Source organism: Aplysia californica, unplaced genomic scaffold, assembly GCF_000002075.1.
Source record: "Aplysia californica isolate F4 #8 unplaced genomic scaffold, AplCal3.0 scaffold00041, whole genome shotgun sequence".
NCBI lineage: Eukaryota > Metazoa > Mollusca > Gastropoda > Aplysiida > Aplysiidae > Aplysia > Aplysia californica.
Window position 1 is genome coordinate 1,366,467 of NW_004797311.1, and position 12,363 is coordinate 1,378,829.

The 12,363-nt window shown below is 38.4% G+C and overlaps 1 protein-coding gene across 1 annotated transcript in view; it reads left to right on the forward strand.

The window, feature by feature from the left end:
• Positions 1 to 5,403, forward strand: part of LOC101860724 (putative pre-mRNA-splicing factor ATP-dependent RNA helicase PRP1) — an 18,278-nt gene extending 12,875 nt beyond the window's left edge. The window contains exons 12-13 of the mRNA XM_005092144.3: positions 274 to 443; positions 2,629 to 5,403. Coding sequence (XP_005092201.1) covers positions 274 to 443; positions 2,629 to 2,749 — 291 coding nt within the window. The 3' untranslated portion in view covers positions 2,750 to 5,403. The remainder of the gene's footprint in view (positions 1 to 273; positions 444 to 2,628) is intronic.
• The last annotated feature ends 6,960 nt before the right edge of the window (positions 5,404 to 12,363 follow it).

Below are 12,363 nucleotides of genomic sequence, written 5' to 3' on the forward strand. Positions count from 1 at the left end.
GGGGGGGTTGTGTGGTGTGTTCAAAATTTTTAGAAAATCTGGTTGAGGCTCACATGCAGGTCTATTATTGTCATGGAGATTGGATCAAAGGAATGAATACCTTTTTAATAATTATCACAGAGAATGATTCAAAGAAATGTTGGCCTACACTCCTTTGTAGAAAAATCGTCACGGAGAATAGATCGAGGAAATTAATTCCCTGATATAATGTCTTGGAGAATGAACTAAAGAAATTAATGCTGTCCAGTCTTGAAAATTCTTCCCCCCCAACAGATTGCCCACCTGGAGCGCACCGGCCACTACCTGACTGTGAAGGATAGCCAGGTGGTCCAGCTTCATCCGTCCACAGTGTTGGACCATAAACCGGACTGGGTACTCTACAATGAGTTTGTACTCACCACCAAAAATTACATCCGCACGGTGACCGATGTCAAGCCAGAGTGGTGTGTATAAACAACCCCTTTTCTCTCTGGATCAGGCTGAGAAACTTGCTGATTCCCCCTCCCCAACCTCTGCCAATTTCCTTTTTAAGTTGTGTATGTTACTTCTTGAAAGCATATTGCTGATGACATGAAGTATCAAGGTATTTCTATCTTTTCGTGGTTAAATCTTTCAAACCTGTACGGTCACCATCTTTGAATTCTGTTCCTGTTTAGCTTAACAGTGTTACTGTCCAGCTATTTCCATCTTGGCAACTGATAACAACTGAATTTTAAAAATAAATGCTGAGTGGCAGAATTCTGTCGCTTCAGTTATATGTGGAGATAAATAAGACCGGGTTTATTTTAGTGCATAAGGTAAGACAGTCACCATATTTCAGAGAGGACAAAAGGACAAAGCATGTTGGGATAGAGTGGTTGATCTGATGTCCTTTTCCAAATTGATGTTACATGGCCAAATCAAAAGGGACAATACTCACCCCTACCACCACATATACACTCACAAACAGTCTCTGAGGAGTTGATTAGACTCAAATGTTATACTTAGGCAAATTCAGATTTGCTCCCTAAGCATCTACATCTAGGGCAAGGTATATATGACCCAAATTGTCAACACTCTTGCTTATATGCTTCATCTGTCAATGCAAGTATTTCTGGTGTATGATTGGTGCTGTTTATCATCCAGTCCTAAAAGACCACTGGCAATAATGGTTAGGAGACACAGTTTCCCATTCCTAATTCTTGTTCTCCAAAAGGCTTTGTGTTCTCTTAAGTGGACAGAGGTGTGGGAAATCAAGAAATTAATTAAAAGGGAAGGTGAGAGTGTTGACTCATCTAGGCTGCAATGCCCAGCACCTTTTCTCCCCACACATTCTGTTGTTTACTTTTCATGCTTTTTTTTTCATTCTTTGCACTATTTAAAACCAACAGGGGAAATTAAAATTGATGAAAGTGAGAGAAAAAAACCCATAAGAATTTCATTTTACCTTTTTGCAGTACTGAAGGTCGGTTGGTAGGTGCTGTGGTGTGGTTTGCTCCCTCTTTACTATCTAACATCTATCATCTTTATCTTTCCTCGTTCTTGTTTGTATTTGTTACTTTCATGTAGCACCTATTTTCAGCACTTATATATGACCTTTTTGTGTTGCAAGTGCTGTAGAACTTTTACTAAAACTAAAACGAAGAAAAAAAGGTCAGTTGGCTGCGGTAGGTTTCTCAATTTGCCCTATATATTATTTTCCTGCTTTGCTCTTGCTTTTTTAAAGTTTCTCCATTGAAAGTATTTACCGGGTTGATAAAACAATGTGGTCTCAACACCACTCCACACCCATGAGCTGTGCAAATATAATGTCTTTCAATTTTAAGATTCTTTTGGAAATGTCTCGAGGTTTTTATTTTTCTAATGATTTGTGGTACATGAGTAGAACCACTGGACTGACAAAAATCACATTGCTTGCACAGCCCAAAATTACCTGTGAAATTTCTTTCTGTTGGATATTTTAGAGGAGAATCCAAGTGATACTTTTCCGCGAGTTGAAAATTAGGGGTTATTGACCGATGATCAGTTATCCTTTGCTTCGGTTCATTAATGCTTTGTATTTGACGCTCTGTTAAAGTATGGTTTGGAAAGTAAAGTCAGTTTGAATAGGCATGGATTTGTTTTAGATTCAAATTTAGTCTCTCGCATCTTTTTTTACGCTTCTTATGTTTGTTTTTTAAACTTTGGTACTGAGGCATCGTTAAACACTCAATTTAGTTGCGAGCGACGTAAAACCCTATACTACATACTACTAAACACTCAATTTTCATGCGGATATTGTCTTTTGAAATGCAAGTCTTTTTGGTCAATGATGGGTTTTGAAAAAATGTTAATAACTAATACTGTCAGTTTGAAAATCAAGAGTGTGATTAAAATTATCCTTGTTATCATAAGGTTGGTTGGTTAACATTAACTGAATTTTCATCTCATCTATATTAGCTTTCTCATATTCTCAATGGGTGGGTGGTGGTGACCCTGGTTCTCCTTTTACTTTATTTTTTAATAACTATTGTACTTTTCTGTTCTCTTCCGAAACATAGCCTTTATTGTGTTGACTGTTAGATTCTAACTTTCTCAGATAGCTGCAATTCAATAATGGCTAGTAAATAAATGGTAGCAGACTTAAAAGATGTCTTATTCCATCCACAGGCTCATCAAAAGGGCACCTCAGTACTACGACATGGCCAACTTCCCTATGTGTGAAGCTAAGAGACAACTGGAGAGAATCATTGCCAAACTACAGTCCGGGCGGGGAGGAAACTACAAATAAGACTTTGGGGATCAGGAAGGCACACAGACAGGAAACAGGGGGAAGCTGAGACCAAGCTTCTTGTTGAGGTCTTGTTCAGATGTATGGCTGAGGAGAAGTTGTATTTTGTGAGAGACTTGAGAGCATGTTCATTGTGTGTGTGAGTGGCCATGGCTTAGTTTTTAATCATGGCCTCTGTTCCGCTTGTAATACAATCTTTCATTTGCATTCGTGTAAATTCTTAATTGTTTCTCGCTGTTTGTCACATCAATATGCTTAATTGTTCATTCTCCTAACCAGTGCAGCTAACTGGAAAAGGATAGATGAAAAAAGATTCAAACAGTCCCTTTTTTTAAAAGGTAGTTGAATAAAAATGCTTAAGTCGAAAATGTTTGTTTCTCTTCAGTGGTTGTTTGTAGGAGATAGTAAATGATTTCTATCAGCTGTTTCATCGATTGTTTTATTGACAAAGAAATCACAAAGTGTATTTTTAATGTACGTTGTCAAGGATTCTTTTTTTGTGTGTATGTCTTCATATTTGAAGTTGTATTTTGAGAAATTTATTTAGTATGTTCCTGGCTTATTGTATTTGGGAGATATTTGTGGCTAATTGCTTAGCCGAACTAGACCACTATGTGAAGGATTAGAGAAAGTTAATATAATATCAAAAACTCCTGTTGTTCTTTTCTAGTATTTTTCAAGAATTGCAAAACTTGAAAAGAGTATGCAAATTTGAAATTTTTGAATGCGAGTTAAAAAAAAATATAGAATTTCACTTTACGTTTTCACAATTCGAAATGGTGATTGGTTTTCAAGGGGTTTTGGAGTAATTCACGATGCAAACTGAATCAATTGCTGTCAGTATGTTTGTAATTTGTAATCTTGCATTCAAATGATACAGATTTGTTTTGTACTCTTTTCTTTTTTTTTTCACTTTTCCAAAATAAATTGTGCAATGCGTTTGATGATTTTATCATAGGTTCTCATTTTCTATTTTCTCCTACGTTATTTCATAGTTTATGAACCAGGTGCTAAATGTAGGCTACCAGGTTTATGCATGTTTAAAGTTTAAGTGTTTTTCCCAAGTATTGGGATATCATGTTGATTCATCTGAAAGTTCCATGATTCCTGCGTCGCCTTGCTCATTGGAGAAGAAAGAAATCTAGACTTTAAAATTTTAATATCTCTAGCATTTTTCAGTTGGGTTCCTTGGTATGACTGTTCTATCTTGTTGAGGTCAAGAGTACATTGCCCTTTTCATTGTGTATTACCAGCTTGGCGCTTGTCTGTCAAACATGGTTTTTATGTTTTTCAAAAATAATGCAGTTTCATTGAAATGTCTTGTTTTGTTTACGGTTTAGTGTTATGTTTTCAGCCTTTCATTCAAAGTTTAACGCAGATGGTCATGGACCCATTCTTTTTAAAGAGTTACGAGCTTCTGTGGAAGATGGGATCCTAATTTTTAGCTCTACTAATTATATATTATATATATATATATATATTATATATTTTGTGCCTACAGAGGCAGCAGTCATCAAGGATTTTGGTTTAGTTTGAAGTAGATAAACTTTGCACTTTCCTGCATTATCATCATAAGTAGAATTCTCCACCTAAATGCACACCATACAAAGGCACACTCTGCTCAAACGTACACTTTCACATTACTGGCTACCATTTAGGCGACAAGAATACTCACAACTGAAAATTAAATGAGCCAGAACCTCGGCAAGCCTTGTCATTACATGAGGCCATGAGCTGTATCTTTCTCTTTTATATTACAAAACAGCAACAAATGATGGTACCAAAAGTTTGGTTATTTACTCTTGGCTTTTATTCAGACTCTGACACCGTGTCCAAAGTGTAGTGGTTAGGTAATTTGTCACTCACCGGACAGTTTGATTCACCTGTGGGGAAGTTTTTTTTAATGAAATGTTTCCTGCTCCCAGCTGAGACAAGTTCTCATAAATGGTGTAAACTATGTCAGTGGGGGCGTGAATGATGTAGACCTACAATTTTTATTTATTTATTTTACACGACTCCAAACCAAATTTGTGTTGTGGCCTCTTCGTTTTTGCACTTGTTTCTGAGGTTGAGAATCTGTTAATGTTGTCATAATGTTCTTTTTAACATGGACACTTTCAGACTCAAGAGGAGAGTTAACTACTGATGAATGGCATTGTTTGATCTCCCTAGAATACACTGGTCTCAAGTATGAATCCAACTCTCAAATGTTTGGAATTTGTTGTAAAATTTTGAGGCTCTGCAATGTGGCTCCTGTAGAGCAGTACGTCTTTAGGTACAGTACAATATCATTACTGTGTTGTTTGAGGTGTAAGATTCAACTTTTTCATGAGCTAGAACCTCGGCAAAGCTGCTAAAAATACACCTATAAAATTAGAATTGTCTTGGTTTCATACATTTCTATTATGTAATTACTTTCAGTAATACGCATGTGACTGCCTTGAGTAGGGACAAGCATTGTAGATTCCTGCCGCATCTCATCTCTGTATCGGAATATGTTGTTACGCTTTGGTGGGGACTGATTGCTTTCTTTGCAATGAAAAGTAATATTCATTTTGTTATTTTATTTATGTTTATGCTGGTGAGCACCCTTCAGATGTCATGTTTTGTGGTTCCTACAAAATAAATGTTTTGAGAAGTCATGTCTATGAAAAGTTTCTTCTTTTTAATTTTATTACTCTGTTAGTACTGTTATGTGTTGACTGTGACTGTTACACATGTTTTAGTAGTTCTGTCGATTGTCGATGCTGCTGATAGTGAACTTGTGTTCACAAGAGTCATTCTCATGGGTGGTTGGCAGGTGCTCTGGTGTGGTTTGCTCCTTCTTTCCTATCAAACGTCTATGTCTTAATCTCCCCTCCTTCTTTTTTGTGTTTGTTACTCTCTTGTAACTCCTCTAATCTTCGGCACTTATATGACCTTATTGTGCTGCAAGTGCCGTAAACCACTTACTAAAATTAAAGTCATTCTCTTTCATTTCATTTTATTTTTAGTAGTTAAAATTGTTTTAATGTGTATTAGCATAGAGGCCATATTTGTAAGTGCCACTGTCCATGTCAAATGTGATTCTCAAGAATTTTGCTCCCAAATGTGTTTTTATTTGAAAAAAAAAAAGAAATTATGAAGGTCAAAAGTCATAACAATTATTACAGCTGAAACAAACTTCTTAACGACATACCACAGGTAATATGTAATGATTGATGACATGAACAGATGCATTATTTATTCTTGAGGCAAGCCTTGTCGTAACATCAGGCCATGAGTTGTATCTCTCTCTTTTATATTACAAAACGACAAAACCAAAAGTTAGGTAATTTGAAACAGTTAACTTTCACATGGAAACCAAGCTTACTAAGTTTGATAAGAACCATCCCACCTCCCATGAGTGTGGTACTGAAAAAAAAAAGCTTCTACAGATATCTGCATTAGACCAAGGTGTGATGAAAATGCACTACTTAATAAATACATAAATCTACATTTTACGGTAACAGCGAATGGCCTTCAAAAAATTAGAATTCTGTTGGGATCAACAGCGAAGAACAGATCTTTCAATTTTGTACATCTAAAATATATTTCCTTCGGGTCTCTCCAAAGTCTGGACCCCAGTGCTTTCTTGTCGTATCTCCATTTTTAATAACAGTGAAAACAGTTCATAACAAGGAGTGAGCTTAAGAAGATGTCACATTTTCATTGTTTGAAAAAATGGAGATACGACAAGAAAGCAGTGAGGTCGCGAATGTGTCTTATTAAGTTGTTCACTCAGTGTTTGTCCGACAGACTGGAAATGTAGCTTTTGACTTTATTTTTAACATGTGTCTGTGGGAGAATGCTCCTCGTTGATCCCAACAGAAAGGATAAAGATTCCTTCGCCAGGAGATTGACCTGCTCGTTTCCTCAGACGACCACAAGTCTAGGCAGCCATGCGAACACTATACATTTTGCCTGTTCTGTAAAGGAGTGTATCCTCAGTGCAACTTAACTGCTTTTGGGTTTAAGGATTGTGAGTGAGGTGACGCAAGATAAGGAATCAGACAGAAGAAGAAAAGATGTTTTGGGAGAATTATTCTGCTTCACAGAATCGCAATGCCAATGCATTGGCAGTAGCCTCCGCAGAAAAAATAGTGGCTTTAAGTAAGTTCATCGATGACTGAGGACTCGAATATCTCTACACTTTGTTACTAATAAATAAGTAATTTATCATAGAGTAATGCCTTGAGACATGAGTTTAATTCATTCCAAATAGGTGCTGCCCCTTATAGGATCGGTTACGTTTCTGGCGACTTCAGTGCACACTACTACATGTATAAAAATAGACCTGTTCCTGAAACGGATCGCCAAACTCACTGCCTCGAAAACTAGCTAGTTTTTACTTGTAGGTAGTCAGTTTGTGCCCTGATGATAGCTTTTTTCCCTCCATGGAGGAAAATCTGGCTAGCCCCGAAGACCAAATCAAACCGAATGGAACCGATTTTGCCAATGGGCACCGGGTACAAGACCAGGCTCGTAAAACAAAAGATTTGTCGTTAATCCTTTTTCTTCCTTTGAAATTATTGAGAATATTTCTGATTCATTCTAAGAATCTAAGCTCTCTAGGCAAATTCAAATAATCACCCAGACTCCAGCTAGTATTTTAAAAAACGCAAAATTTATATTGTACACTCATCTCAAGGAATTACATGTACTGCTAAGAAAATATTATGGTGATTGTTCTATGACTTGCTATTGTACCATTGCTTCAGGTAAAATAAATAGGATTGTATTAGTATTAGTAGTATAGGGTTTTACAGCGCTCGCAACTGCTAAGGTCATATGAGCGCGTGAAACACAAGTTGTTTACTTTCGCAAAAGTTCACTCCACGATTGGTTAACTAATTGACTTTAAAATGCTAAAATGTTAAAATATTAAAATTCAATATAAATATATTTGTGATTTAAAACAACTCTTATAAGTAATAATAAAAAATTTAAATAGTACGTTTTCATTTTACAATTTGCCATAAAGGCCAATGGCCTTCATAAAATTCAAAATTTTGCTGGGACCAACGATGGGAAAAATATCTTGTAATTTCTTGCATTTATAATATTTCCTTCGGATCTCTCCAAAGTCTAGACATTCTGTTAAGATGTGTCTAATGGTAAAATCTGTGTCGCATCCGACACAGAACGGCTTCTCATCTCCCTGTAGGAGGTATTTGTGGGTCAGGGCCGTGTGTCCAATGCGCAATCGAGTAAAAATGACTTCGTCTCTTCTGGAGAGGTCCGAAGGATTTCGCTGTTCTAACTTGGGTTTTATTTCATATAGTTTATTATTTTTCTGCTTTTCCCAGTGGCTCTCCCACAGACTGGAGGTGTACTTTTTGACTTTACTTTATTTCTAAAGTCAGTCTGTGGGAGAGTGTTTGTCGTTGATCCCAGCAGAAGGGATGAAGCTATCTTTGCCAGGTCGCCTACCTGCTCGTTTCCTCGGATGCCCACATGGCTGGGTATCCATGCGAACATGATGTTTTTTCCTGTTTCAGATAGTGTATGAATTTTCTGTTGTAGCCTAACTATTTTTAGATGTAAGAGTGTGTAGTTTGTGAGTGAGGTGATGCAAGACAGAGAGTCAGAAAGGATAAGGAAAGATTTGTCAGGAGAATTTTCTAGAGTCCAGTGCCATGTCAATGGCAGTGGCCTCGCAGTGAAAATGGAGGCTTCAGGATGGAGTCTCCTCTGGTGTGTATTGTTGGGAGATAGGGCTGCGGCGCCCACTTCATTGTCTTTTTTGGAGCCGTCCATGAAGATGAGCTCCGCACCGGGGTATTTATCTATTAGTTTTTTGTATTCTGCTTCAAAAGTTTTGGTGTTTGTGCTTTCTTTGTTGTGCATGGTCAGCTGCAAGTCTACTTTTGCCTTGGTGAGGTGCCACGTAGGGAGGTTGGGGAAAAGAATTTGTTGGATGTCTTGTTTGGAAAAGGGTAAGTTTTTGAGGTCCTCAAGGATTCTGAGGCCGAAGGGTTTGATGAGTTTTTCGTTGTTTTGGAATTTGTTTATGGTTTCTGGGTTTGTTTTAAAAATGCTGTTGTGCGTTGGATTTTCCGGTGTTGAGCTCTGTTTAACTGCGTATTGTAGTGAGAGTTGTGTGCGTCTGAGTGAGAGTGGTGGTATGTTGGCCTTGGCCTGAAGGCTCTCCACCGGAGAAGTGCGGAAAGCCCCCAGAGCGAGGCGGAGTCCTTGGCTCTGTATTGGGTCTAGCATTTTTAAGATGTGTGATTTTGCCGATCCGTAGACTTGACAAAATAGGATTGGAAAGATTCCAACTTTCACGAGAGGCTTACTAAGAGTTCCATAGTATAATGTGGAACATGACTTGAGGACTTGAACGAGAAACAACACGGTGTACAGAGAGGCACAGGACATAATAGAATAGAAGTAAGTGGCATACATGCATAACAAATGGATATACAATAACAAATAACGTGTGTAACAAAACACAATGCAATAACAGGAAATCAAGGATTGCATGTCAGGGTTTGTTTATTTTTTCTTACATTACAAGCCAAAAACAGAATGTCGATATCTTCAAGACAATGAAAATGACAGGTAAATGACAGTTTTTGGTAATTTTATACAAATTATAAAAGAGGTCATTGTAAATATAACATAATTTACAGCTCACCTCCACAATGCATTATTACTTCAACAAATGTATGTGTACGGTACATATTTTGAAAAATTGGTCGCTTTTAAGCACAAGGGGGCTATCCCGAAAATGCTGTTCTGAGAAAATCGAAGGTAAAGTTGCTGGACACTTATTCCGTTTCTTTAAAAGACAAGGATGGTTTTCACTATAACCAAACGAATATACACACCAGTGAAACCAAACTTTTTCTATTGGTAGGGCAATGCCCACTTTGGTGTACATCAAGATTTCTGGAAACCCCCAAAATTTGGGTTGGCCCGCTTGTCCTTAAAAGCGACCAATTAATGGTGGAATGGTACAAAATGTGTAGGTTTAACAGTAATACATGTAACAGCCCTACTATCAACACTGTTAGGTGTACATAGTTTGTACGGAAAGGCGTAATCCTAACAAGTACATGTAAAATAATACATTTTTAATTCTAAAAAGCTGGCATTGCACTTTCATCTCTGCAACAAACACTCTCGTGGCCTAGAGGTTAAGGTGTTGGCCTCTCATTCAAAGGTCCCGGTTTCGAATCCGGGTAGCGACCGAAAAATTTCTTCTCTAAAATTGTCTCCTTTCACCTCCTTTCCTGTTCTCTAGCAATGTTCTGTTGTCTGCTTTCATTTCCACTTTCTGCCCCCACCCCCTCACCCCCTTTGCCCCCTCCTCTGGGCTCCTGACTCTTTCTGCAGCCTTTCTCCTGCTACTCCTTGGCTCCTCCTTACTGCTGCCTTTCTGTCACACCCCTGATCTTCTGGTAGGAAAGATCTACACCTAGCCTTCTCGGACAAGGGCGAAAAATCTCGGAGGGCCCGTGTGCAAGTTGCGCACATTAAAGATCCCTTGGTGGTCTAAAATCGATAAGAGTAGGCTTCGGCCGCCACCCGAGCAAAATTCAAAATTTCCTACCAACTGAAAATATTAGGAGTGTCCTGCGCGCTCATATGACCTATGCAGAAACACTTTACAAAAACAAAACAAACAAACACATACACTCATACATATACACACACACACTCACTTCTCTGTCTGTCTGTCTGTCTGTCTGTCTGTCTGTCTGTCTGTCTGTCTGTCTGTCTGTCTGTCTCTCTCTCTCTCTCTCACACACACACACACACACACACACACACACGTCGTAAGTTTTGGAAACATTTTCTTGCTCATAAAAATTCGGAAGTTGATACCTCTGAATGATCACTCCCGGTATACATAATTTACACACGTGCCTCGGCATGAACCTTTCAGCAACACGGCCTAAAATTCTTTAAAAGTGACTTACATTGAAGAGCATGGCATCAGGGGAATAACATCTCCAATGTCTTACTTAAAGCATGAAAGATGAAATGTGGCTACTGAAGAAAGTGCTCTGTCCTCTAACTTTTAGCATTACAAGCCAGTACCAAATACTTTCAAGGAGATGAAAGAGTGAGACATAATATTTTATCAAAAGTTAGTTTAGAAGGAGTTTTACGGCGCTCGCAACTACTATATAAGACACATTTCTTACTTCCTTCTCCAAGTACTATCAGCCACTCCCCCCAAAAAAGGAAAAACAAGATGGCGACATCTTCGGCAAACGCCAATGGCCGCTCCTCAGGCACGGATGAATGAGAAAGACACCGGAGGACAATGGTCGCCGCTGGGCTGGTTCCCTCGGGGGAAATCTGACCCGTTAGAGGCAGATGAACAAGAATTCGGGCAAGACAAGGAAGGTGGGAAACCCCTACTTTCTAAACTGGCCATCTTCATTGTGAAAAGATTTTATGGCGGGGCGTCTGACAAAAAGAAAAAAAGTCTAAAGCTGAACCCTACAAGCGTCCCTGGAAAGTCTGCAAAGACGACAAGCCATTGACAAGACTGGTTTTTAATTATTCATTTAAAAACCCTTTTGACCCATATATTATAGCACATTGTCTTTAATGACCACCCGAAAACCCAGGTATGTGTGAATCCACCCAGGGACTTGCTATCCTTCAGATTTATTACCCTAACTCTTAATTACGGTGTTACCTTGCCCTGGAGAGATAGTGTATTCAGAGGACAAAGAAGCCGAATGGTCATTTTTCTCCATTTGTTGATAAGACAAGATATCCGTACCGCTTTCTGAACTGAGACACTTCCAACTACAAGATATGCGATATTTTTGTGTTACATGGTATCACCTACATGTTTTGATGTCATTTGGGCTGTTTAGATAGATACCTTATTAGAACTGCCACGGAGTTAAGCTAGAATTAGCAGAACACGAACAACAGAGAACATTTTGGTGTCACATCCACATTACGTTTTGCAGAGGATGATAAATGTAACACTGTCAATAAACGTTCCATCATATATATCTTCATTATACGTAGGTAACATTGTTGTGCATTGAAGACCATACAAGTACAGTAGGATACAGTTTACGTTGGAACGTAAAGGCTAAAAGCCACAAATGAACGAGATTCATTTTGGTTATCACACTTAATGATAAATGAAGTCACGTGAAAGGATCGATTACCCATTATAATGCATTGCAACGGGTGGCAAACCCGACCCAAGATGTCACGTGACGTCATGAATTTATGTGTTGCTGTTGTTGTTATTGTTTATTTGTTGTTTGTTTTTTGAGTGAGCAATTATTCATTTTTCCACATTTGACAACTTGTTAGACGAGTGTGCAGAGAATGACCCCCTTGCGTGGCCTGGCAAGATACTGCAAGAATAAGTGTGGATCAAAATTGGAGGGGACCATGGCAAAAACCCTTTCAAAATGACACTCCAGATAGTCAACACATAGAAACCCAATGCTCAACAACACACCATAGAGTCGGGAAATTTTTCGGGAAATTCTAGAATTCTGGGAGAATAAGGAACAGAAAACTGTCACCATTCAATTGCAAAAAATGAAAAACGAGCCCAAGGTAGTGAAGAGAAACCACGTCTGCAATTAGCGCACACTTGCTCC